Here is a 27,457-nt window from a genome sequence, read left to right on the forward strand (position 1 = left end):
TCATGACATTGCACAACAATGCAACAGCATTAAGTTTCAGTCTCACATCTGGTTTTTAGGACGACAAAAATCATGATATTTTAGGGTGATACTATAGCAATATCCATAGTGTGAGTCGAGGTTCTTGCCTTATTTTAGATTTATTTTACTATAATATAAAACAAATTTGCTATAATATGTGGCGTGCTTTCACGTGACGTGATAATAGTGTGTTCATACCCTTAATATCACGTGAAATCGCACCTTAATAAATGGTGAGAAAAAATATTCATTATCACACTATAAAATTCGATCGTCCAAATTGTAGCGTAAAACGACACCGTGGCATTTTGCTGCGCTCGTTCTATGCATCTGGATGAAATCAGCGTTTTCGATTACATACGTTAGCCGAGCCGTGTTTGCCACGTTTCCTTCGCTCAACTTTACGGGAAATTAACCTCGATCGTTTTGGTTGAAACGATATAGAAAGACTCACAGAGGACGCATTAAGACCAATCAGTCTGAAATATTGGCACCGTTCGCCCGGAAGCTAGCATTTTGTCAGAGCGTGTGTAATAAGTCCTACGATTCACAAACCATTTGATGTTCGTTGTTTTCGAGCACAGTTGCAAAAGAAAATTGCGAAGCCGCAGAATTGCAAAGGTAATACGCGTTCAACGTCCCCTGCCTGTGATTAAGGCGCGTTTTATGATATGCTCTTTCCTGGTCTTCAAGGCTTTAATTATGGTTATTATTTATGCAGCTCGGGAGAAGTTCCTCCTATCTCTGCTCGAGTTTTCCACTCCAGATGAAAGGTGAAGGACCATTTTTGCTTGAATGGATTGTCTTCAGCGATGGGACTGGTTACGTGATACGCGAAGAGGACTCAAGCAAAATTTATGCTACATTTACCAGGGAAACGGCAACGATCTGCCTTGGATATTTCGTTTTTCGCGTTTACATAAGAGGAAAACGCTAATAATGGGATATCTCGCCCCTCAGAAAGCTGCGCAGAATTGCCACGGAAGCGTGACATAACCCGACAAGATTTTGGCATGGTCGGCCAGTGACGACGAGCGTCGAGACGCGCAAGACAGCCTGTCGTAAACACGCGCGTCTGTCCGTTTTTGGATTATCGCCTGACCAACGAAACTCTTCCTAAGGGACCCGTGGTTCACTGCACGTATGGAGAATCGTGTCTGTTAACCCTAGAACAACACTATTTCATTTTTCAGCGGAATACTGTGTAGTTGTGGGCGACCCAGGACTAATTAATTACTAATTTATTATAAAAAAACCTTATATTTTAAATTGCCCATTTTTCTGATTTTTCGAATAATGGCTCAGTCCATTATTGCTCTCAATGTCTCATTTATTATTTTCGAAACATTCTTTTCCCATACTAAATAGATCTTGGAGTTCAAAAATTTTGTAGGGTCGCCCTCGACTCCAGCCTGTCGTTCTAGGGTTAATAGTCAACCTTCTCCTTAATATATGAAGAACATAGCGTATTCAGGGACCCAGAGAATGGAAGCTATCGAATGGGACTCCAAGATTCGACATGGATGGACGATTGAAGACTACCGCGAAACAGGTTCTCGCAAATCACCTTGACAATGAATGGGTGACTTATTCTGGCGCAAACAGGAGTAAGATTTATCTGACGGGGCACGTATTTCGGCCTGCAGCGGATTTCTAGTACGTTCGCGGCGTGAATAAGCCTCGGTCGGCTCTGTAACAATAAGCTTTCCCTCGTAACTCCAAACGCGTCGATCATGAAACTGTACAGACCAACTTCCTCCATTCCGTATCGCCTCTCGTCTTCAGCGGCGTATCCTCGAAAGGAAATTAAGCGTAGCAATGCCTTCGAGCCATCTGACGCGAGCGAGCCATCGCGTCGGTCAAGTGTAATGAATTCCAAGCGACTTTGGACGAGCCGTGAGGCGAGAATAGACGGTACTGTCGATCATCGACGTCATTAATCTTGCGTCTGAAGCGCAACGTAACAGCCAATCGGAGCGCGCATCGATATCCGACAGGTTCGAGAGGACTCACTCGCTTTCGCAAAACCTGTCATCTCTGAATAATTCGGCTTGCGTAAGATCTCGCGGTCGTCTGCGGGTTCGGAGAACCGTGGCCTGAAATACGAGGAATAGTTGCAAAATTTTGCGTTTGTTCGCGACTTGGAAAGGCTACGTTGTGACGCTACGTTGTGTAATCGTTGCTCATGCAACTTGCACGCAATAAACTCTGTTTCGAACGATTATTGTTCGACGAAGTTCGTCCCTAGCTCACGTTCCTGATCTAAGTTAGATTCTATAGGGAAGTGAGATAGATGGGCGATCTGATATCAATTGCAAGGATTCCTGAAAAGCATTGAGAGGAGAAGAAATGTATACGCCATATTAGGATCCTCGTGGATATCTATAACGTAGAGGAGAACTTATGAACCGTGAAAAGCTGACAGATTATTGTCTCCGCCTCTGTTAGAGGGGAGAATATTCCTTAATGGCCCTATTACATCGACGAAAAGATGGTGGTGACCCTTATACATCTGGTCGCGCTGTATTTCATCCTAATTCCCTCGATAATGCGCCTTTGAGGCACGTAGCCAATGGTTTATGAGATACTGATTTTATAACAGCCGAATTTTTAAACCCTTCAAGAAGCAAAGTTCAAGTTTAGTCAATCATATCTTATAAACTATTGATCTAATGTTCAATACATATATGTATAAGACTATGTATGTGTCTATATGGGTATGTTGAAGCCAAGATGAAAGAATGGAGATATGTGGGAAGTCTGTGACTCTCTTTTATGTCGTCTTGAGCGTAATGCACACAAGCTAGAAAGGTGACAAAAAGCTTTGGCTTCACTGGCCTCTGATTACAAGCATACCCAGTGTCTCATACAGTCTTCCACATACGTGTATCGATATCTTCCACTGTCTTCCTCAGAGCTACTCCTATCACGAATATCAAGCTTCCTTAAGACCTTCTAAAATTACAATTCCTCGCTCGAATTCCCAGAAGCAATTTTCTAATTAAATCAAGACCCTTACACAGTGCAAACGTTATTGTTGCAGGAGTCGTCGGGGGTGCAGTCGCTGCGTTCCTCCTCCTGAATATCGGGCGGCGGGGCGACGAGAGGGGACGCGTTGGCAAGGCCCAAGGAGAAGGTTCTTCTAACTCCTCGCCTCCTCATGGCGAAATTCCGCTCCCTCGAGGGGAATCGCGGCGTTTTCTTCCTCATATCCGTCAGCTCCTTCACCGACAGCCCGTCGTCCCAGACCATCGTCGCACTCGCGAGGACCACGACCGAGTCAGACACGAAACCTCTGACGACTGATTCCCGTGCACCGCTTATCGGGCAGAGCGCGGCTGCGTGTCGAGATAAGAGAAACTCTTCGCAGCGGAGAGGTGGGCCGACGGTTCCGCGCGACGACGCTGAAACCGAAGGCGGAATAAGGCCAGCTGACTAAACGGCGGCTAGCCGGATCCCCTGCTCGGGCAAATCGAATTAAGTTAATGCAGTTATGGAATCTGGTAGTATGCTCCGCTGTCCTGTTCGTGAGCCGCTCATTCCGAGCGCGTGACGCACGTGACGATCGTTCACCATGTAACCAGCCGCGATAGCTCTCTCGCTGCGCGCGGTTGCAACTCTGCTCGACGCTTACGTATCTATCGCTTGCGTGTCTATCGAATTCCGCTCCAGAAGCATGAAAATGCAAGTGGAACACATCGAATCCTGGCGAGCGGCGAGATCTAAGCCTCTTGGAATCTGCTTCAACGATAAGCCGATGCTTTTGATATACACTATTGTGAATAAGTATTTAGACACTTCTATGTTATTGTAAATACATGAGATACTTACATCTTTTATTTGTACTAACTGCTACCAAATATTAGTCTCATCAGTATTTGCAAGCCTAAAAGCTGTCGTCTACTTAACAGCATAGTCTAGAAAAAAATTATCAACTTCGTCTGAGATGAAGCTTGTAGGCAAAACTATAGCATAGAATTTCACTTATATTTTATACATTACAATAATGAGGAAGTGTCCAAATACTTATGCACGATAGTGTACAGTGTCTCGATACAAGTTCTGTGATACACTCACTTTTTCTTGAAACTGTTCTTTCGTATTACTTATCCCTTGCGTTTGAAGAAGCGAATGCAAGCTCCTATCTGATAACTGATAAGTGAGCTTTCAAGGACTCAGACTAAATTTCAGACATAGAAACGACAGGTTCAATACAACAACAGTGATTATATCTAAAGGCTCCATGGAGCCATGACTGTCCCAGTGAACTTATATCGAGACAAAACTGTATGTACCCAGATTCTGATCTCGATCTCTCGTATTGGTAGCAAAGCACCGATCACGATCAGCCACCTTCCACGTCGATCCACGCGCGAGTTTCGACTGGCTGGTCGTCCTCGTCGCGTACATCGCGTTCTGCTTGAGAACAGAAGCCTCGACGACCTTCGCACGGCGGTTTCCATTACGGGCACCGTTGTTCCGGATCGTGCGTGCTCTGTTCGTGGCCATCGCGACACGATTACTTGTTGTCCAAAGGTACATCTTGCTTTCGCGAGTCACGCGTCACCGTCTCTTAATCCGACGTAACACTAATTCCTCTAATACTCCTACGTTGTTGGATGGCCAACCTTCTGCTGTCCTGCGTCATCAGTAAGCATTGCTAGTCACTAGTGTTTTCACTTTCTATGTCAGAGTATAAATTCGTCAGGCTTACTCATAGTTATCTGAGGACTCTGGTCATCCTCTCCCCACTATGCCCAATTGGCTATATAAAAGCACATCCTTGGACAGTGTTAGACATTTGAGTTGACTCTACTACACTCTACAAGGTGATCAGTTTAACTGGAAATCTTGTAAGGAGTCTTGGTAGCACTTACAATGTTAGTAGCATTTAGAATAAATGTTGCCAACACTCAGAGGGTTCCTAGTTAAATTGATCACTCTCTACTGTGACTCTCAGACACATCCATACCACAGTCTTGTACTTCAATTGCACTCACTGCGTGTCGTCACATTAGCCTGGTAATATTTAATTGTAACCACTGTTCTAGATAGAAACGCTACTGAATTATATTATATTGCGAAGTATAATTTATGACGCTTGCCAGCCAGGAATCCAACAACGTTTTACATTCTCTGAGGCATACCTCTTCGTTATCTAATTGAAACAGCAGCTCCATTCGAACCACGGTGAACTCTCATCGCGTGAATCACAGAATCCGATTAGCAGCGTTTGAGAGGCTCCAAGCTCGAAAGCATCGCGCACGAGCGAACTGAAACGACCGAGTGCCTCTTATTGGGCAATTGACGGGAAAACCTTGCCGCTCGACATTGAGTGGGACTTTGACTCTCGGCGTCTGGCAGCTGCAATAGAGCCTCGCGTCTAATCGTTCTTCCCCGCGTCCACCTCCTCGCCTCTTCCTCGTAAATTCAATCCCGACTTGGAAGATTTTATCTCTGGGTTATTTACGGTCATTGATGTCGATTGGAGCGCGCGCGCCCTTCGCTGAGGAGAATTTCGTACGCGAGCCTCTGGTACCCCTGGGCCAATTGATTAATTGAACCAGTTGTGGGATTCGACGCGAAACACTGGACGTCGAGCACTCTGTACTCACGGAAGCCCTGAATGCAACTGAGAGTACTATGCCAGCCGTGTCCTCGTCGATAAGGATTATCAGAAATGAATAACCTCGCTATCTTCTGGCCTCTATGGATTGAGGCCATCGTTCTTTGCTACCAGCATTGTTAAAGGACGCACAACCTTGCATTTACATAGAATCGCTTCCTTTGGAGCTCTTTATCGCATTCGAATACATATTCGTGGTATAGTGGTGCACCCTTCAGGTTTCGACGACTCGAGTTTAAGCGTGGGAATCTTTTTTGTGTTTCACTGTTCTCGATTCACGTGGATTACGTGACGTCTAGATTCTGCTATGAAAGTTCTTCCTGAGAATACAAGCGATTCCCTTTTGTTTTAACCCTTTACACCCCCAATTTTTATTGAATTTTCTTTTCGATAATTCTCTTCTATTTTAAGTCAGTTTAAGAATATAGACTGGGACTCGACATAGGAATGTGAAGGGTTAATTAGGAAGTCACGTTGACCCGAGTATCAAGAGGAGCAGTACCTGTCAGGTTTCTCAGACGAGGAATCCTTACTACTAAGACTTCTAATCGAATTATCGCGAGAGGGTGGTGCAAGAATTCCCGTCGGGTTGTTTCTTTCTCCAAACGGAGCGACTTTTCTCGCCAAGTGCCTCGACCGAGGATGAATCATTTCTTATTTTGCGAAGGAGCAGGTCACCACCAGAACGTTAGTCAAAAAAGTTTCCTCTTGGAGATACTCTGTAGTGACGCTTCGAGCGAGCTGACCGCGAAGGGGCCAAAAGAAAATCGAGTAGGTAAAACGATCTTTCCTAGTGAACGGGGAAAGAGGATACATGGATGAACGTCGACGTATCCTGTCGCAATAGCCAGCGACGTGTTTATTTGTTGTAACCGCAAAGAAACTTACTCCATTACGGAGATGGCTGGCTGCCAGCAGATTTACAAGTTGGAACGTGACACAACGCAAACACGGTACCCCATCGCGGCGCAACGAACCTCCTACACTCGACCAATCGTGCACAATTTCCTCTGCAAACTCGATTTAACCCTTTGTGGCCTAGGATATGGAAAGGAAAAGATTCAGTAATTTTTGCCTGAATATTTCTCAATTTCGATTAACTCTTAGGAGGTTGATCAATTTTTTTCGGGACTGATTTTACAGTGGACTTCAAGCCTGAAGTCTCCTTTTTCTAACAAGACCTTAAAAATTGATCTACGATTTTTTTTCGCCGAGTTACCGCGCTTTGAATGAAAAGTGAGCAACCAGTGTTAGAATAACGTAGAGTGTATTCAGTCAGAGTGCTATAATTCAGCGAAAAAAAATCGTAGATCAATTTTTAAGATCTTGTTGGAAAGAGGAAGCTTCAAACTTCAAATCCAATGAAGAAATAGTCGTAAAAAAAATTTATTAAGTTCCTGAAAGTCGTCTGAATTTGGAAAACATTCAGCGAAAAATCATCCTCTCTCTCTCGGCTTGTCAAGGCGTCAAAAAATTTTTTCGTACAAGTTCAATTCAGGGATGCAAAAGTAGAAGCTTTGTTCTTCAAAATGAGTCCAGGCTGACTGCCGAGCGATTTTTTTTCACTAAGTTACAACAGCTCAAAGATTAGCAATTTTTTCGATCCTTAGATCATTGTCCTATTCTGGCGAGACAGTCACACTTTTCGTTCAAAGTGCGATAACTCGGCGAAAAAAAATCGTAGATCAATTTTTAAGGTCTTGTTGGAAAGAGGAGACTTCAGGCTTGAAGTTCACTGCAAAACCAGTCCCGAAAAAAATTGATCAACCTCCTGAGAGTTAATCGAAATTGAGAAATATTCAGGGAAAAACTACCTTCTCTTTCTCGACATGAAACCAAGTAGAAAATGATCTTCAGAGAAATTCTATCCAGACGTAACTCAGATCCTTAAATTTCGCAGCGAAGTGTACGATAACAAGCTACTGAGATATCGTTTCAGTCTGAAACCCCTGATCCACAGAGAGTAAACAGGGATAGAGAAGCATTTCTACACAATCTGAGAGGCGTTGCAGGAAATGTTGGCTTCAAGCAATTACGGATCAGCTTATCACGTAATTGCTCCGGGAGCCCCAGCCTCCACAGAGGAGACGCTACTTGAAGTTCGTCGACTCACCTAGCGTGATAAGGGAAATCCTCGGCGGTGAAGCAGCGCGTCGCGAAGCTCGAACTTTCCCACTTGGCGCCCATCGTTGACCCGAGTCTGCACGTCGATCTCGCACGTGCTCGCCACGTGGAAACGTGACACGATTCTCGAACGATCTTGCTCGCACTGTGCGCGGCCCGATCGACTGGCGCATCGAAAGAAACTCTACGAACGGGGCAAATCGCGCGAAGGCCGCGTCAATGCCTGGAGTCTTCTCTCCGCGGTGAAGGGGAGGGGCTGAAACCTCGTGGCTCGCGGAAAAAATGCAATTTGACAGGCACACGGTGTGGGCTTCCAGCCTGCTCGCGCGCGAATGACTTTATCGCTGGGTTATTTGTCCCGATAGCGCCAACAACCGGTCGATCATACTCTAAATTTAGCCGAGCCGAGCGATCGACGGAGGGACAGAGACGGGCTGATACACGCAGCCACGCACGCACGTCCGGGAGAGAAGACAGGAATGTACGCACTGCTGGACGTGGGGATCGAAATCGTCGGCCCGTTTCGCAGAGAAGCTCTGCTTGTGCTCGCGCACTGTCAATGCCAGCTGATCGGACGGGCGACCGACTTCGCGCGCAGCTGATGATTTATCGCCCTCCTGGAGCATAATGCGCTCGTTCATGAGTCTGCTCACTCGCAGTACGTCACTTTTGGGAATTGGGAGAGCCCATTGGTTTTTTAGGACAGTGTGGCTGTGGTATGAGCTCGTTGATATATTCCACTGGGAACGTTTACCACATCCTGACTACTCTTAGGGTCTTGATACATTTTTTTTGCATCTGTCAGACTTCGAGATTGAAACCTCCTTTTTGTAATGAGACTTTAGAAATTGATCTACGACTTTTTTTGCTGGTTTATTGGACTTTGAATGAAAAGTGTTTTTTGTTCCCTGAAAATTTCTCTAGGATAATTTCCAAAACCTAAGAGCCTCAGTAAGTATCTGGAATGGCCATCGTTGATATATTTGGTGCTCTGTAATGCCACTATGAACTCATTAGTGAGCCTATACTGAACACTGAGATAGCACTGTAGACCAAACGCCCTCCTGTTAGGCAATCCTTCTTTTTAGGCAACTCATGACACTCTGGGATATTTTTAGTTATTTTAGTAGAATTATTCTCAAGGTTCACAGGTCCGAGGCAGAGAAGCTAGGCTGGTAAATGTCGTGATTGCTAGTTGACGCAGATGTTTTACCGTTTCAGATCCTTATCAATTAATGTGTCATAGCTCGCGTCATCGTTACAGGCCCCGAGACTAGCTGGATCTAGTGAAATGTCGCAGTTATTGTCGAAGTAGAAAACAATCGATCTCGCAGGGTGTCACAATCAGTATGCATAAAATATCATCGACGAGTGAATGAACGCCTACGAGAAGTGCGCGCCCGGGAGTCTTTCAATTTGTTTAATGGGAATAATTTATCAGCTTCTGCCGACGTTATTACTTAAGGCACTCTCCTCTGCAATCGTGGCGTTAATGAAAATCCCGACGAGCCTAGTTCTGAGAATCACAGAGCTCTTTCTACTTGATGGACACGAGGCACACTGAAGGAATCAATTCACAACGCTTCGTTTTTATTAACCTGCTACACTGGATCTTTCAAGCTTGTTAGCGCGATTTTCACACACTTTGAATACCTAGAAAACTCTGTAAAAGTCCACTGAAACACTTTCAAGTGCATACTTTAATTTCATAAAATTCAAATGTTAAATAAAATTTAAGAAAATTTTCATTTACTAATTAGTACTTTACTGGGCTCATAAAAGACATAAAGAGAATGTATGTAGATTTGTAAAAATTATAGTTCGACAAAAATGGGACTATGGAAGTCGCAGGATCCCTAAATCGGCATGACAATCGATGTCACATATCGCAGAGTTCAATGGACTCAGAGACAACGAAACTAGAGCGTGGCCTCCGGTGAAAAACACATGTAAACCGAGGAGGACGTGCTTTTACCAGGAATTCTAATCCCTCGCGTGTTTTCTTCACCCACGCACTGCATTCCCGTTCCCATGCGACGATGGAGCGACGATGGAGCGACGACGCTGCGTGATTACGCGCGACACCGCGTGGAACGCGCGAGCAACGCGTGTCCGCGATATCTGAACAGTCGAGACGGCGAATACCGAGTCGATCCTTCGTCTCGATACCAGTAAACGCTCTTTACTCTCCGACGATAGCATCTTGTATTGTACAACCTTGTCGCGAGGCAGACCTGTAATCTTATTTCGCTATGATTACAGTATCTGTGACTATATTTACACGATTTCAGAACTAACGATAACGCCAAAGTCTAACACACCTCGAGCTCCAAACAATGTTTCATTCTCCCAGGAAATCGCAGTCTTATTTGCCAACGCGCGATAGCAATTCGGCGCTTAATCGATCATTCAGATTTAGTGGCTTGTTTTAAGCGACCGACGATAGCCTGGCGAATTATCGGCATGTTTGCCAGTCGGGGAGTTACTGCCGGTTTATGGTGGATAAATTTCTCGGTACTTTAGTGGCGATCAAGTCAAATAAATAGCGTGGCGGCTGCGATACCCAGCCGACCAGAGGCGCGGATATTAAATATAGAGCTTTGACACATATAGAATGTCGCGTAATAATTTCTCGCGCACGCGTGCCTTCCACTCCTTCCCTTTTCTAAATAAATAGTCGCGCAGGTTCGCGCATTTTTCGAGGCAACGAGTGATCCCTGCCAACATCCCTGTCGCCTCGTGCTTCATCGTCCCGTTTGATCTTCCATCGGCGGTACCAGCGATTCCGCTGACGTAACGCGAGAAATATCGCTCGCTGGAGGCTCGATAAAGCAACTGTTCAGCGAGGAACGATATTTCTCTGGTGAACGGCGAACAGGGCCTTGAAAAAGGTCTCCCGTGTCGCGGTTTGTTTGGCGAATGGGTTACGGTCGCTCTGCTAACTGATTCGGTCCGCCGCGCAGCTGTGATAGCGCGATATTTACCAGAAATGTCACTGGCTACCCTTTCCCTCAAACTCTCTAATTACGCACGCCATGCTTTTTAGAGAGTGCGATCTGGGGAGGGGCTAGACAGGGTGCGACAAATAGAGGGTGATCCACTTCAAGTTTCGTGTGTAATTATCCCTTAAAATATAGGTCGTCCCAAAAAATGTTTTAAGTAGAATGCTCAGATAGAGAAAATTAGTGATCATCAGGACGTCTCCCCTGAACGAGGGTGAATTTTATATGAAGCATTTTTTGAAACGAGCTTAGGATAGGGTAGAGTTATTCTACTGATTTCACTGTGTCTGACTCCTAATTATTAGCTTAACACATAGGTACATTATTATCTAAGTATTGCAAAACGAAGTCAGATCAGATACCATGTCATAGGGCATTCTTTACTCCAATTCGGTTTTCTTCAGCTCGTACCACCCCCAAAACATCGAAGGCTATATTTGCTACACCCCGTATGTAACCGTGGGTGTGAATCGCTAAAAACTGATCGAGTTATGGCTTTCCACAGGGAAGCAGTCGCGTCGCCTGCTCCTTTTTCTCGTCTACCCAAACTACACCACGAATAAATCACTTCGCGCGTTAAAGTCACCAGTGGGATCGTTCGTTTGACGCAGTTCCGTTATTATTGTCCCCGAATTGTCGCCACCCGGCGCGTTCTCCTCTCTCATCCGCGAATCAAAACGCAGTGCCATAAAATGACCATACCGATTTGTCAAACTGCCTCCAACGTGGACACGTTGCCTGTTATCGTTCAGCAGAGGCTTTGAAGAGAAGAGAAGGTAATAGAAGCGTTAATTCGAAACCGGAATAGCGTAAATTACCAGCGACATTGCAGAAAGGACGATTCAATAAACGTTTTCGACGCTTAGGCGGAAAACTCGAGCTGTTTGCAGTCGTATTTCAGAAAACTGTGGGCGATGATGTCAGAGACGGATACGCGTACACGCCATAAACGATCGTTTTTGGCTGCGACTCTTCTCCAGCTTCTTTGTTAGCACTCGAGGCGACAAAGGGAATCAGTTTTCAGCTGAACAGCGAACGTCAGTGACTAAGAAAGTCAAAGTATAAAGGTGATCTCACTGGCCTGCGCGTGGGTGATCGACGTCGTTGGTCCTACGCGCGTGTACCGCACCTGAGCGTACTTTGTAATGATCTCGGAGCAATTATTGGATCAGTTGATCTGGGACATGGTTGACCGTGAAAGAGGGGATTATAAACTAACCCTTTGTATGTAGAGTCACGCTAGATACTTTAAATCTGACCTAAAATAATAGACAGTTATTGTGAAGAAAATGGATAAAAAATTGTGACTGAAAAACGTTAAAATAATAAGTCAATTTTTAAAGGAAAATTGAACAAAAAATTAGGTGTCTAAAAGGGTTAGATGATGCCAAACGAAAGAACTTTTCCTCCCAGGGGCTGCTTCGATTCGATCAGCGCCCGAGCGGCGATCAAAGAAAAAAGCCAAAGGCGCGCGAAAGACGCGGGAACTTCAAAGAGCCAAGCATGCGCGGCGAAGCCTGCCACACGTAAACCAAACATTTATCCACCCCGTTCGGGATCAACGAAATAACTGTCGATAACGTTTCCCCGAAATTGGACCGCCACGGGTCGTTCGTCAGAAGGAGGTCAATGAAAGAACGCCTGGGAATTTCTGAAAATCAGCGCCAGCGTCTCTTTTCCCACGATTCTTCGAAGCCATGTTGTCAACGAGCATCGGGTAGCCTGATAGGACGCCGCGAGGTGCTTAACCGTGGTCTTCGACGAAAAGAGCAGGATCGGTGTCGGCATTGGTCGACCGAAAATAGGCTTTTATCGTGTTTTCGGAAGCGGCGACGCTCGGAGGGGGGTCGGTAGTCGGTTGTAAATCAGCGTTTAGTGCGTTTAAAAAGGAGCGATAGGTGGGCCGATTTAAAATAGAAGCCAGAGTGCGCGAATACGCGGGCGAGCGCGCGAGCGAGATAGGTCGCGTGAAATCGCGCGAGAAGAAAGAAACGGAGCTGCCTGAGGGCGACTTTCTGCGTTTCGTCATTCGATATTTCGCCAGGCGGATCGAGAAGCCGCGGTTGCGCCAATTCGAGCGCCGCTCGACTAAGTAAACGATATTCGACGCGACACGAATTTCGATTCGCGGGCAGGTCGCGCGAGTACGACCGAGCAGCAGGAAAATTCCCGCAACAATTTAATCTCGCGTGTTTTGCGCTCGAAATAACCAGACCTGCATGCTCAGACACTGTGTGGGCAGGTAGCATCGTCTGCGCCGAGGTACGAGCTCCGAAATATTAGGTGAAAGTGGCCGCGCTGCCTAATTAGCAATTAAGCCCTCCATTGGCGAGAGTTAATAACTGAGGCTCACTGTTTCGTGGCAGATGGATGTTATACGAGCGAGGTAACAGCGGGTAATAACGTGTTCCAGTAATGTGAAAAGACAGGCGCGAAGATGCTGTCTGATTTTCGTATCTACTCGTGTGCGCACGGCGATGCTATCTTTATGAATCACGGACACTGATGAGCGTCGCACGTGTGTCACAGTATTTACAGCTGTCTCGAGAATCTCGACAGAGGGGGTCACGAGACGCATGCCGATGAACGTCGAGTGTCGTAATTCGCGAACGACATGGTTAATTGCTGGGAGAACGCCTGAGGAGGTCTCTGGAGATGGATTGGTCGCGAATTCGTGAAATTCTTAAGACTCGAGTAAGATTCTGGTCTCCAAAAGTGTACATAGAGCGCAAAAAGGTGGGGCGATAGCAGGTGCAACAGGTGTTCGCGAATCGATGGAATCTAGGGTACTTCTCTATATTTCTGTGTGTTCAGATTAAAATCAATATTTTTTTAAATGAAGTTCATTTATTAACATGTAAGATTAAAAGCAAGTGTTACAACTTCAGTAAAAAAATTATTTTTCTTCTAAATAATTTTAATCTGAAGGTACAGAAATATAGATAAATATCCCAGTGGCCCCGCAGCCTGTTCAGCGATCAAAATTACCATTTCAATGGATGCATCTTACCCCTACTACTTTACCCATGCAGTTAAACACCCAAATCCCACGCGTTTACTTGAACGTATCTCGAGGCATCGAGCTCAGTCCCTATCCTAAAGCAAACTGTTCCATTCGAGGCAGCATCGCGCACCACTTCTCCAGTAAGACACTTGCGGTGAGTCGTGCAACAGGTACACGCACTGGTCCCGACACCTCGCAGCTTCTAATCGTCCCACGCACTCACTCACGCCCGGGAAGCTTGCGTAATCGACACGCCACGACGTTGGGAGGATCACGGGAACGTTGACGAGCCACCCTGAGGTTTTGTCGCGGGAGAAAGCGGGACGTGGAGAGTCTGGTTGACGAAGAGGCTCGTCGCGTGGCCGTCGACAGGTGCCAAGAGAGCGCGCGGGTCAAAAGGCGAAAACGAGCTGCGCCGATGGTGCTCGTCGGCCCTGCACTGGCGCATATTGCCGAAGCACGTGGACGCGAGGCGTGCTCGAGCTGGCAGGAGGAGCCGATGCAGCCGAGCTAGCTCGCTCGCTCGGTCGCTCGAGAGTGACTCACGGCTTCTCGTGTGCGAGGACGCACACGCGGACCCAGGGAGCCTGCGTGACGAGAGTCGAGAGCAATTGCTGCCTGATCGGAGCCAGGCTACTGGTTCTACACGCTGCTATTGGGTGAAGGGACCTTTGTTCTTTTTGGTGGAAGTTCCTTCTAATGGAAGCTCCTTTTGGTAGAAATTACTTTATATGGAAGCTTCTTTTAATGGAAGCTCCTATTAGTGGAAGCTCCTTTTGGTAGAAGCTCCTTTTGGCGAAAGCTCCTTTTGGCGAAAGCTCCTTTTGGTGAAAGCTCCTTTTGGCGAAAGCTCCTTTTGGCGAAAGCTTCTTTTGGCGAAAGCTTCTTTTGGCGAAAGCTCCTTTTGGTGAAAGCTCCTTTTGGCGAAAGCTCCTTCTGGTGAAAGCTCCTTTTGGTGGAAGATTTTTTTGGTGAAAGCTCCTTTTGGTGGAAGCTTTTTTTTGGTGAAAGCTCCTTTTGGTGGAAGTTTTTTTTTGGTGAAAGCTCCTTTTGGTAAAAATTGTTTTATCTGGAACTTCCTTTTTGATGGAACTCCCTCCTAGTGGAACTTCTTTTTTCGTAGAGCTTTCTTCTAGTAAAACTTCCTTTTGGTGAAAGTTCCTTTACATGCAATTTTCTTTTGGTGGAAGTTTCATACGTGGTGTTGAATAGGAGCTTTGACTAAGAAACTCTACACTAATGGCATAACAGAAAAAAAGCCGAGCAGCAAAGCAAATTAGTGGTAGACTGAAGCAGACTTAAGTCCAGATTGTCCCAGAAGTCCACACTAGGTTTCCCTCAACAGAATCTAACCTACACCACGTCGAATCGTAATATATGACTCCACAATGGCAGGGAGTGAAAATGTTTAGAGAGTAACAAGTACACAGGCACAGCCACGTGTTTTGGCCGCGGCGCGAATCGTTCAAGACGCGATACGGTCGTAAAAGCTGCAAGTCAGCGTAATTTACGGTGCAAGTTGCGCTGCACCGCTTATCGGCTCTAAATTGCAGCTAGGAATTAAGGTCGAACAGAGGAGCACAGGTTCCCGATGATTGAGGGGCTTTCGGCTTGCTCCCGTCGGCGTTTGGCAACTGATAAATCTATAAATACGAGCACCTGGTCTGTGGCGCGAAGCAGTGGGAAAGGGACAGCTGTCGATAAACAGTCTGGCTAGATTATCGACTACTTCTGCGCTATTAAATCAGTGGGACCGTGTTTCGAGTAGACTGGCCGCTCTTGTAAATCAATAGATGTTTATTACTTGTACGTTTCACTTCGCGCCGCGACGCCTATGTGATTTCACGCGTCGAACGACAATCGAGAATACACAAGGAGCTGGTGACTCGTCGACTCGACACCCGTTCGCTTTTATTGCGCAAATTATCGACTAGATCCATAGGCGTAGGCGGTGCGCCTATGCAAACGAAGGCGCGGTCGAGCGCGTAAAGTTTGATGGAAATGAATTTACAGCGACACGAATGCTGGGTGCACCGTTAAAGGTCTCCTCGTGGCTCTGAGCACAGAGGACAGACATTCGGTTGATACAGCGATTTATTAGAAGGCCAGCTCTAGGACAGATCGAACAGAGAAGGTTTAGTATCGCAAATGACGATCGAGATCCAAGAAATTCGAACGATACTGATCGAGGGACACGTTAATTATCTAAATTTACCGCGAGCGAGTCAGACAAGCAGTGCGAGTCTTCGCTTGCACATGTCAACGATTTATTTTTGTAACGAGCTGCGCTACCGTTTCCTCTCTGATAATTGTAACAGAGTTCCTGGCGGTCTTTCGACCTGTTTTTACAGCCTAATGACCAGCCTAATTCGAAACGGAGGACAGGAGAAGAAAGACGACACCCACGCGGAACGAACCGATGAAATAACGTGAAAACTTGCCCATTAATTCGATGCCTCTTACATATGCTGTAGACGAGAATTCTAAAAGATTTTTACGAATCTTGTTTACTCGAGCTCCGAAATATGTCTCATGCTAAGGGGAACGATAAAACTGAACTCGAAGGACGAAACATACATACTGATGAAATATAGATGCTGATAGAGAAGTTATGCGCTAGTGAATCTAGCTTGACGTCGCACAGTGTTATGAACCTCGAGCACTGCGAACCAAAATATTTATGGTGTATCCCCACTTATTCGAAAAACGATCACACATATGTGTAACAAGAGTACATATATCATAACATTCAGAGTATAGTACTTATACGTGGAATTAAGTAATTGGTCAAAAATTGACCAACTTTGACTGACGATAACTCCGCGAAAAATGATCGCAGGCTAGTGATTTTTCTTTCTAATTCATGCCTGAAATCTCTAATTTAAGAAACCATGTGTTAATTTTAAATTCAGTACACATCTATCACTGCAACCCCTTAAATCTGAGGATATGTTTTTCATACTAAAAACTGCGAAGTTTGACAAGATGCACAGACTTGCCAAAATTTTTTTCGGAAATGCCGTTTCCAGGACCATAAAGCTGAAACCTTCCCCTTTAATTTAAAAAAAGAATCAAGTCGCTGCGATTTTTTTTCGCAAAGTTACAGCACTTTAAAACAATCCTTGCATTTGTACAGTGTATTGCTTAGTGCATTACATGACAAAAATGCAAGGTATACTTTAAAATGCTGTAACTTTGTGAAAAAAAATCGCAGCGACTTGATTTTTTTTGTAAATTAAAATGGAAGGTTCATACTTTATGATACTGTAAACGACATCCTTAAAAAAAATTTTGACAGGTTTCTGTATCCTGTCAAACTTTCCAATTTTTAATATGACAAACAAGTCCTCAGATTTAAGAGATTCCAATACTGGAAGCGCATTAAACTTAAAATCAAGGAATAGTACCTTAAAATACAGATCTTAAGCTTTAATTTAAAAAAAGATCATGACCCTACGACGATTTTTCGCAGAGTCATCGTCAGTCAAAGTTGACCAATTTTCGTCCTAAATTTTTCTAGGCCATAACTTTCCCCATCATTCTATTTGTCACATTTATCTTGGTCCATACTACTGTGCGTAGTCTCCATCGCCTGCAAGTGGCTCCGAATGGCTTTAGCTGGCATAACTGTGAATCCATCTCCGAGTCTATAAATGCACCGGCGGCACGACGCTGTCCCACCTTTCTCCTCGAGGCTACGCGATGCTGGAAGGAGCTACGAACCCCTCCCCCGCAGCCTCGGCCAATTAATTCGTTATTACCGCATTGCTGACCCGTAAGTCACGGGGAAGGGGGAGATGGGGGTAATTGCAGACTGGTAATTCCGCTGCTGCTCAGTTACGCTTCAGATAATGGATACACTGCGCAGCCTTTTGGTTACCAGTTTCAACACGATCGAATGATTCGGTCCCGCCAATAAAGCAACTGATGCTTGTCTCCACTCTCCTCGGTTCCTATCCTTGATCTTTATGTGAATTCAGGATCTAGGTGAACTTTGCTCGTCAGCGCTTTGAAACGATTTCGTGTTAGGTCTCAAACTGCTACGGGCTACGAGAACTGATTGTAATTACTAGAAACGTAGAGTAATCGACAGGAATCGTTCTTTTACTTCGGACAGACTATAGCCAGGTAAATAGACTTCACCCTCCTTTTATGGAAGTACGCTTTGCTTAGCCAATAATCAAAGGCCTGAAAATTGCGCGTTTCCTGTCCTTGGGGCTAATGGACGAGGATAATTATTCCAGGCGAGCAACCTGATATCCTGATTAGGAAGCCTAACGATCGATATAACGCATTAGACGGTGTACAGTTAATTGAGACGCGATGGGATTCATCGATCACTCTTGCGGATCGCGGACAAGCGTCAACAAGCGCGAGGAAACCAGACTGACACTGAGTCGCGTCAACTATCTAAATGTCACTGGTGTTTGAGGAGGCTCGGTTTCCCTTTGCCTTAACCCTTACACTGCTTAGTTAAATTTTTAGATGATTCTCGAAGAGTGTCAATTTTAGACGAAAAAAATAACACATGCATATGCTTAAGTATGTTCAAGTACCATGTTCCTATATAAAACTTGGGACGCTTCACAGATAGAAGCAGTCTAAGTATAGCTGGAATCCAAAATTAACTGAGGCTACTAGAACTGCTGAATACTGTAATAATACTGTACTGACAATGGCAGAAGAGAATTTTCTAAATAGTTCCTCTTACCTCCACGTATGCGGTGAAAATCCTGAACACGTCTCCCCGCACTGCAGGCAAGGCTGGCCCACTTCGACGTCTGTGATCAGGACACCCTGCAACCGAAGAAAATCGCGCCTTTAATCGACTGTCTTCATCGACGTCCATCCGTAATAAGGATCTCCGGTTGAGCAACGTTCGATAAGGATAATCGTCCTCTAGATCGATCCTGTTAATGGCAAAACGGCGAAAGGTCTGGATCCTCTTCGCAAATGTCAATCGCCGAGGGCGGCGTTTGATAAATCATCGATTCGGTCGGGAATTATCGCGCTGGTGATTTCCTATGATTCAACGAGGATCTTTCCCATCGTAGGAAATTAGAGAAGCGACGATGATCGAGGAAAAATGCGTCATCTCACTGTCATGACGTGTGCATAATTACGTGCGAAACGGGACAAGGTCGATGTAACGCTGCCTGGTAATTGGGAAAAGTTTTTTAATTGCATGGCTGGTTGCCAACGAGCATCGCGGCCATCTATTCGCTATTGATTCCATGTTCGACAGCGAATGGTACTCAGAACCAGAGTTGCTATATGAATTCCCTCTTGAGTGCAGAATAATTGAGGGGAAGGAATAAGGGATGTCCTATAGGTCTTATAAAGGAACTTAGCAAAGTGTACACCAAGTTTTCTGTTCAATTATTTTTTAAAGAAAACACTTTCACACAGTAGGAAGAAGCACCTTCACTTCGTTTTCGAGAAATTAATAATCGAGAGTCCTTCCTACTTTGTGAAAGTGTTATTTGTTTTCTCCTACATCTAAAAAAAGAATTCAACAAAACCCTCCGTGCACACTTCGTGAAATTCCCTCATTAGACCATAGCATGACTTTAGCAATAGAATACAGTAAAACAGCCGTTATTTCTTCCCCCCTATACCCAAGGAGGGAATTCATATGGCAACCCTGCTCGGAGCCTTTTATCCTCGGCACAAAGGGACTTCGACTGGTCTCTCCCACGTTCTCGCCTTTAAAGGATCAATTCGTGACATTTTGACGGCTGGCTACGCGGCCAGCGCGTCCTCGGGAGCGTTTGCGACGCGAGATAAAAGGAATCAGCGAGGATGGAAAGCCCGAGGCGCGTTGGATGCGTTCAAGAACCTTCCGGCCAGCATATATGGTCGGTCCGCCCACGTGGAACGTCTCGCGGCAGCATCGCCAAATATCGAGTAGACTAACCGCGACCGATGGAAAATATGTCTCTAGCTGTCTATATATAGCGATACTGAATAATGATCCCGGGAGAGCGAACTCGCCTTCGTCGCCTAATTAACATATTTTTCGTCCTGAGTCACAAGTGAAAGGACCCAGCCTCTGTTTGTTCTCCGCCACGGACCGGTTGGAGATCACCTGGAAACTTCTCGCGTAAATAATCGTCCCGCGCTCCTCTTCTTTAGACCAGAAATTTTAATCTTGATTCAAATCCCTGGGCCCTGTCTTCCCCTTCTCCAGACGAGAACGCGCTTGACATGTTACTGGACAGACTTGCAAAAAAGGTAGACGGTTACGTCATTTCCCGATGGAGCGAGAAACGAACGATCTCTTCTGACTATTAAAACAAGATCCTCGATCCTATCGTAGATCCTCTTGCTACGAGTTCCACCGCTACTCTATGGCGTTCAGGGTTACCGCATGAACTCCTTTCCAAATAACAACTGTTAAACTGGAGCGAGATCTTAGCAAGACAATACAGTGCTATTCAACTATGGAGAAAAATAGGATCTACTAAAAATATTTTACTGCTATTGTCCACTAAATTAAGACGCAAAAAATACAGGAAACTCAATTTTTACATTTTTCTATAGCTACTGCTTTTCTCCAAAGTTGGATTTAATAAGGCACTCATTATTTCTTCCCATATCTCCCATTTTCCCCGCTATAGTCGAGGAGGGAATTCATGTGGCAACCCTGGTGGCGTCGAATGGTCCCTTAGTCGTTTACGACGCGGTTGATGATCAGAGTTCATAGTCGTCTAGGCTATATGGATCCCCATGCTTCACAGATGATCGACGATCGTCGTGGACAAAGGCTGCGATTTTTCGTCGCGCGAATAGAGACGCGATTCGCGACTGCGCGTGTCCTACACGCGGCGCGACCATTCGGTTTGTGGGCGGTTCGCTGACATTTCCATGACGCGTTGGCCAATAGACAGTGGAATTACGTAAGGACATTGAAAACTTGCGTCGAGTCGAGTCGATGACAGACCGTTAACCCTCCGAGCGGTTGCGCGGGCAATTTCCCTGGGCGAAAAAATCGGCAACCGAGCGGAGTTTTCGTTCGCGGCGGCAACGCTCGGGAATCGGGAACGAGAGTCGCCGTGAAAGTTAGCGTTTTGCCGAGCGTCGAAAAAGTAACCGGGTAACTACCGTGTCGATTAAAGGATTAGTAAAACGCTGACAGCTCGGCGAGACATTTTGCTTTCACCCCGAAATAGTGGTTATTTTGTCGCGCTGTTAGAAATCACGAAGTCGCAGAGCTTAGCTGCATACAGAGTATGGGGTTGGTGTTGGAATGAATAAGTTTCACTCGTCAGCTATGAATTTAATCAGAACTTTCTACATTTACTTGCTCATATATGCATCTGATAAGCCCATAAAGATAGAGCGGCGATTACGTTCATAATTACTTTCACTTATTTCATACAAGTCCGGCAGGATATTTTCGAGGTTCAACGAGCCGTCGTGTACGAGGCGTGCTAGCACGCGAATAAGTCGGCCGCGTGTAGTTATCACCGGATACAGAGTCGCGATACAAAAGCGTGGCGACGACAAAACCGCAACTAACGATCAGATCGACGGCGGAGCAAATCGCGTGAAACCCGCGAGGAAAAAACGTTCACACCTTGAAACGATCCACCAACACACTTCACGCACGTACTCGTCCCGTCGGCCAGCCAGCAGCATGTCGCCAGTGGAAATCAGAAAAGCAAAATTCCTCGATCAAGAGCGCGGCGAATCGAGCGAGCAGAGGCTCTTCGACTTAGCGCCGATTCCCGGTTAACCGTTACGAGTGCCACGCTCTCATCTTCTCCATCGATTTATGAATATCGCTTCCCGCTTCTGAACCATAAACGATTGATCGAACGCAATTGACTCATGAAAATGCCATACCCCTTCGCGGTAATTCCAGATTCTTCTCGACGGTGTGGGAACGCCTCTTCCTGGTATAAAACCGTCTGCCCGCGACGCCCTCGCCCCTCGACTATCATCCTCCTCGTCCTCGCTGTCCTCTTCGTCCTCCTCGTACCGCCTCCGTCTTCCCGACTGCGCATCCTGTGCAGGACGACGTCTGCGTCTCCTCTCTGTCGGCGTCTCGGGGCTGGAACGAATCCTGATGATCGTGGCTCCGTTCCTCTCGTGAGTAGACGCGTACCGATTCTCCAAAGCTTGCTCCGTTTTGCCGAAAGTGTACACGGGCTTGGAGTGGTTGTTGCGCGGCTTGGAGTCCTCGATCACGTTGGCGAAGTCCTCGTTCGCGTGCTTCCTGTCCCGAGGCTCTTGGATCATCAGTTCTGGCGACGGCTCGCGATCCTCTGATGGTCCTTCGGGATTTGAATGATATCTGCTGTTCTCGCGGAGGTACTTGGCAGCGAAGACTCGGTTGCTTTCGTGCCAGGACCTTGCGTCAAACTCTTCACAGTCCTTTGAGTCTTCCTTGTATTCTGGATCGTTTCGTTTTAGAGGTGTCAGAGGTTTCGAGTGTCTGTTGGACTTTTTGTCGAACGTCTCGCGACTCTTGCTTCTGGGGGAGGCTCGTCTTTTCGAGTCTCGGTCCTTGAAGGAGCTTTTTCGTTCTAGATCCTGATCTTGGTCCTTCGAGGGACTCGCTCTAGTCTCGTCGAGGTTCTCGTAGGAGACTGTTCCGAATTCGACGTAACGTCCATTGGGAGAGTGTCTCTTCCTGGAGTCGTCTACGCTGCGGAAGGACACTTTACTCGGTTCAGTGTCCTGAGTTTTAAGCACGGCCCTTCGACTCACATGTTCGCCCTCTTCATGATCCTTGTAGGACACTCCTGCGAATTCCACTGTCTTTTCCTTGAAGGAATTCTTGCGTCCCAGGTCGCTGGAGTGGTCTCTAAAATTCGCTTTACCTGTCTCCAATTCTTGATCCTTGTACGAGTGAATCCTGGCTGATTCATCGTCGTGTTCCTTGAACGTGATCCTGCTGACTCCACTGCTAGGGGATTTTAAAGAATTCTTCCCTTCCTCGTTCTCGCGATTCTTCAACGATATTCTACCGTAATCCGAAGTTTCCTTGAAAGAATTCTTCCGTCCCACTTCGTACCCCTGTTCCTTGAACGATCCTTTCCTGGACACATGTTCTGAGTCCTTTCCAAAGTATTTCTTCTCGACATCTGGGCTCTTGAACGAATTCTTCCTGTAGATGTCATTTTCCTGATTCTTGAAGGAAGCCTTCCTGTTCAAGCTAGACTCCCTATCTTTCGAGTGACTCTTCTTAGAGTCTCCAGACTTGAAGGAACTCTTCCTCGCCACCTGTCGATCGTAGTCCTTAAAGGACTCCTTCCTCGTTAAATCAGCTTCAGAGTCCTTCAATGGAACTCTCGTAGAATCTAGGTCTCTTCTAGGCTCCACGAGCAATCTTGCGTACCTCTGTATCCGCACGTCGAAATCCTCAGGGTTCTCGTAAGCATAGCTCCTCCTCTTCGGACTATCCTTTCTCCGAGGATGCTCGTCCTCCATTTCCTTAGATCGCCTGTGATGACTCTTTTCCACACCGTGCGCGTCATTCTTCTGCCTAAGGCTGTCGTTCCTCTTCGACTCCTCGTGTTTATCTGGCAACAGGTCGTTGAATTTCTCTGGTCTTCGATCGACGGATCGACTCCTGCCGACCTCCTCGTACTCCAGCCTCTCAGGCTCCCGTATCTTCGATCTACCAGACCTCCGCTCGTCCTCCCGATCGTCCTTCTGGGTCCTAGCTCTATCGCGATCGGTGACGCGATCATCGCCAGCGTGGTCCACCCTGGCGTCGCCTCGACCCGCGCTTTTCGACCTGTGCTCCTCCCTTTCAGGGCTCAGCGACTCCTGCTCCCTCCTCGACTTCAGCTTGTCCTCTTCTCGAGACTTGAACCGCTCGATCATCGCCCTGATCCTCCGATCAGGCGATTTCCCATCGACAGCCAAGCTCTCGATCTCCCTCAGGAGCAAGTCCCTCTCGTCAGTCCTCTGGCAGTCGTCGTTCCTCGATCGACTCGACTTCAACGCAGCTTTCGTGTCCACTTCCTCCCAGCTTTCCTTCTTCTTTCCCCTGTGCGACTGTTCTCGATCCATGGATCCCGCCCTGCCGCGATCCTCCCGCGACAACGCTCCCCCGTGATCCTCGTAACGATCCTGTCTCGCGGAGTCGTTCCTCGAACGACCGTTCGTTAGTCGCGCGTCCTCGAATCGGTCGGTCTGTTTCCTCGATCGGAGGCCCTCGTCCTGGACGATGTCCTTGATGTCCCAGGCGCCGAAGTGCTCCTTGCTCTTTTTGTACAGCAAGTCCGCGTCTCCGTCCGAGTGCTCCCTGTAGTCGCGGCCGTTCTTGCTGCCCTCGTCGTTCCTTTGCCGCGTCATGCCGAAATGGTAGCGATTCGAGCCATTCTTGCAGGACTTCAGATGGTTCTCTTGCTCTTCGTGAAGGTGGTCCGTGGAGTACGAGGCCAGCTTCGAGGGCTCCTTCACGTAGGAGCCACGAAGTCGAGGCATGTTCACAAGCTCGGTAGTCTCTTCGCGTCACAAACTCCTCGCGGCTCTGAGGCTCCGTAAGGTGATCCCTGTTCCAATTCGCGGCGCCTGGCCGATCGTTCCGCGCCTTATCACAGTATTCTCGGCACCAGAAAGCACAGCTCGATCACATATCAACGTGGCCTGTCGCGGCGAGGCCTGGCGGCCGATCTCGAGTCGATTCAGCGGCGAGTGACATCAGCCGGTCAAGGAACCCGACGCGTTTCGACCGTTCCAGCTCGAAAACGAGGCGAAGAGACGCGTCGCGACTCGTAGCGCGCAACCGATCCGGCGACGTGTCGCGAATCGACGGATCGGGATCGCGGCTGAGGACACCTCTGCTGGCTGGCTGGCTCTCGGCCACCTCCAAACCGCCAGGATACTTTCGGTGGCTCGTTTTCGCGAGGCGAAGCCGGCTTCGGCCGAACGAGCGGAGCAGACGACCCTGAAAGTCGTCTGTGGACTTTCACGAACGCGAGCACTTTGCCGGTTCGAGTCACCACGAGAGTGTGCACCGGAGGAGAGCGTGTTCCTCCTCTCCCTACCCCTCTCGTCCTCCTTCGCTCTCTCCCTCTCCCTCCTCGCCTCTCCTCTAGCCACCTTCCCCCGCCCTCGAGCCTCTCCTTTACACCGCCGCCTCCTTCTTCTGTCCTCCGTCCTGCGGTCCTCCCTGAGGTGAGGCGGACCACTCGATTCTCCCGTTAATCCGGCTCCTCCGCGTCCTCCTCCCGATCAAACGCGACACGACCACGTGAGCTTGACCTCGCTCGAGTTCACCGGGATTATGGGACTCCCTGGCGAGGCCCTTGGCTCCATTTCTTTCTGGGTGACGAAATCGGTTGTGTGTCCTTCTTTTATGAAACAGTCTGTTATCCTCGTCTGCTGTTCATCTTCTACTGGCGATTTGACGTCAAATTGACTCCATATAACCATGCTTACGAGATTATGCTTCCAAATGAAGGTATTTTGCAGTGGGTGCTAAATTGTCCTGTGGTCATCGCTAGCGATACTACACAGTGGCATTGGCTGGTGTAGGTTAAGGTCTACTATTAACTCAGTACCACTGAGTTCTAACAGACACGAGACCCCCTTGCCCCCGTGTTACCAAGCTACCAATTTTCTAGCTTTCTAGACTAACTTCTGTGTCTTTCTATATATAACTGATGTAATACGACAAATTATCATGGAGTTGGAGGAAGCTACAATGTAACGAGCCCTGATTAACGTTTACCGCCCTGGGGCTTGCAGCCTTCCCCACCTGCTCCGACCGTTCACACTGCCAGGATAATAATACTCATCCTCATGGGACGATCGAAGCTCCTGGAAAATCGTTTTCCATGCTAAACCAGTTGAGGTGATTTTAGATCTCGTTTTAGGATAGAATCCTGGCTTTGAAGGAAGGCGGAGAACGTCGTTGGCAGTGATGGGGGATCCTAACGACGCCACGTCGCGGTCTAATGAGACCTTAACGGGTCCTCAGCGGCTTGGGACTCGCGACGAGGAGATGGTATCGCGTTTGATACGTGTTTCGAAGAGAGGAGAAGTTGACTGTGATATCCAGAGGTGGGGAGAAGTCGAATACCTTCTGGAGATAATTTCCAGCCCTCGTTGAAGGCAAAACGAAACCAAAATGGGAAAATACTGTGGTCAGAATTGAGTACAGTATTGTTAAATACAATATTGAGTACCTGTTCACTTAGAGTACGTATCCTCTGGGATATTTGACATCTTAAGTTTCCAACTATTGGGACATCTACCTTAGAGCAAGCCTAGCAAGCCTCGTCGCGAAAGTCTGCTAAAATTTCCTCACAGGGGGATAGAGAAATGACTCGACAGGTCAAAGGGGCGAACGTGCAAGGAAGGTGATTCGTTCCAAGGCTCGCGAGCACGCGACAGATCAAGATATCAGCGGCGTCATTGTCGTAAGTCATATCTTAAACGAGAAACGCGATACGCGAGCCACGGGCGATTGTTCGCCGCGGTGCAACGGTGAATGCCCACTTAGGGGACGCAGCAGCGATTAACGAGACACGGAACTCCTTTGAGACGGCGCGGCGCTGAAACCCGGTCGAAAATTGTCTGTCCGTGTTCGATTTACGACGAACCGCCGCCCACGCGCGATAAATCGCGCCAGTTGTAAATTATAACGTTGAACGCCGATCGGCGGAGGACGCGCCGCGATATTTCACCCCTCTGATCGGCGCTCGTATTGTCTTGGAGCTAACGAGACGATTGCCACGATTAAGCGGAATTATCTTGCCTCATTGAACGAGCAACCACGTATTTCTCGAATCTGGAGAGAAGGACCTTCACTACGAGAACGTATTCGTCAAACTATATTTCCTAATACAGTATTGTTTCGATATAGGCTCACAGATCAGCAAGGAACACGCTCCTGAGTTCAATTTATGTTCATGGTGGTTCACTTTGGGCTTACGAAAGACGAGACTGACACTGTTACCGAGTAGAACTATTTTACTCTAATTTTAGGTCAGCTAAGATCTTATAATAAGGTAATATTGTATCTATTTAAGTAAGAGACTCATTTCTAAGTTAAGTTTATGCCTCAGTAGCTCCATTTTACTTTCTGGAAGCAAACTTTCTCGATGTGGAGGGACAGTTCCAGGGGAACTCGAGTGTTCATGGAGCTTGTATCGAGACAACACTGTATAGTGTTCAGGGCACGCAATTCGAAGCCAGGTGCTCGTCTGGAGACGATTCGAAGCCCTTCGCGAGCGGACGAGCAGGTGGCCGAACAGAACGCTGCACCCTGTTTCCTGTGCCAGCCGGTCAGAGACTCTGAGACAGATTTTTATTACGATTCTGGCTGGGAATACGAGCCTTTTCCAAGTACATGTCGGCTGTTTAACGGGTCGCCGCGCGGTAAACGCGAGCACAATTAAGTTCCGCTTTGCGCTCGGCTCGCTGCTAATTGCCCGATGAATTTCTAACCGCGAGAAAAGTGTGACTGGCAGACCACAGTTCTATGTATCGAACAGAGCCAAGGCAGTGTGTTAGGGATAATGTGTCTTGGCAAAAAGTGGCCTCGACTGTTCTCCCGTCGATGGAGTTGATTCATTTAGACGAAATAATATTGGAGATTAGATATATTTAATTTAATTTAATTTAATTTAATTTAATTTAATTTAATTTAATTTAATTTATTCTCAAACTAAAGGGATAAGATCCTTTTAAATTGCATATTTAAATGACTGATAC

The 27,457-nt window shown here is 47.0% G+C and overlaps 2 protein-coding genes across 5 annotated transcripts in view; both read right to left on the minus strand.

Annotated features, from left to right (window-relative positions):
- Nucleotides 1–27,457, minus strand: part of Lmpt (four and a half LIM domains protein limpet) — a 75,745-nt gene that overhangs the window by 32,068 nt on the left and 16,220 nt on the right. Inside the window, exons 1-4 of one of the 4 annotated variants that reach the window (XM_076391601.1) lie at nucleotides 23,486–24,220; nucleotides 23,313–23,440; nucleotides 21,626–23,276; nucleotides 18,489–18,574 (exon numbers count right to left, since the gene is read on the minus strand). In XM_076391601.1, the coding sequence (XP_076247716.1) occupies nucleotides 18,489–18,574; nucleotides 21,626–23,276; nucleotides 23,313–23,440; nucleotides 23,486–24,220 (2,600 nt within the window). Of the gene's footprint in view, nucleotides 1–3,040; nucleotides 3,289–7,760; nucleotides 7,948–18,488; nucleotides 18,575–21,625; nucleotides 23,277–23,312; nucleotides 23,441–23,485; nucleotides 24,221–27,457 lie in introns of those variants that run through there. The other 3 variants (XM_076391607.1, XM_076391608.1, XM_076391606.1) reach the window with 3 other exon arrangements.
- On the minus strand, nucleotides 3,302–4,530 carry LOC143187235 (uncharacterized). The gene is made up of 2 exons (XM_076391326.1): nucleotides 4,317–4,530; nucleotides 3,302–3,759 (listed from the first exon to the last, which is right to left on the minus strand). The coding sequence occupies exons 1-2, from the start codon at nucleotides 4,528–4,530 to the stop codon at nucleotides 3,302–3,304; spliced, it is 672 nt and encodes a 223-aa protein (XP_076247441.1).

This window comes from Calliopsis andreniformis, unplaced genomic scaffold (assembly GCF_051401765.1).
Source record: "Calliopsis andreniformis isolate RMS-2024a unplaced genomic scaffold, iyCalAndr_principal scaffold0022, whole genome shotgun sequence".
Taxonomy (NCBI): Eukaryota; Metazoa; Arthropoda; class Insecta; order Hymenoptera; family Andrenidae; genus Calliopsis; species Calliopsis andreniformis.

What these genes read in the sequence shown, in the direction of transcription:
- LOC143187235 (XM_076391326.1), bottom strand. Translation starts at nt 4,530, where the DNA reads ATGGCCACGAACAGAGCACGCACGATCCGGAACAACGGTGCCCGTAAT. An exon ending in AGATCGAGATCAGAATCTGG is followed by an intron (nt 3,760 to 4,316) that starts GTACATACAGTT and finishes TCGTTGAAGCAG; the next exon opens with ATTCCAAGAGGCTTAGATCT.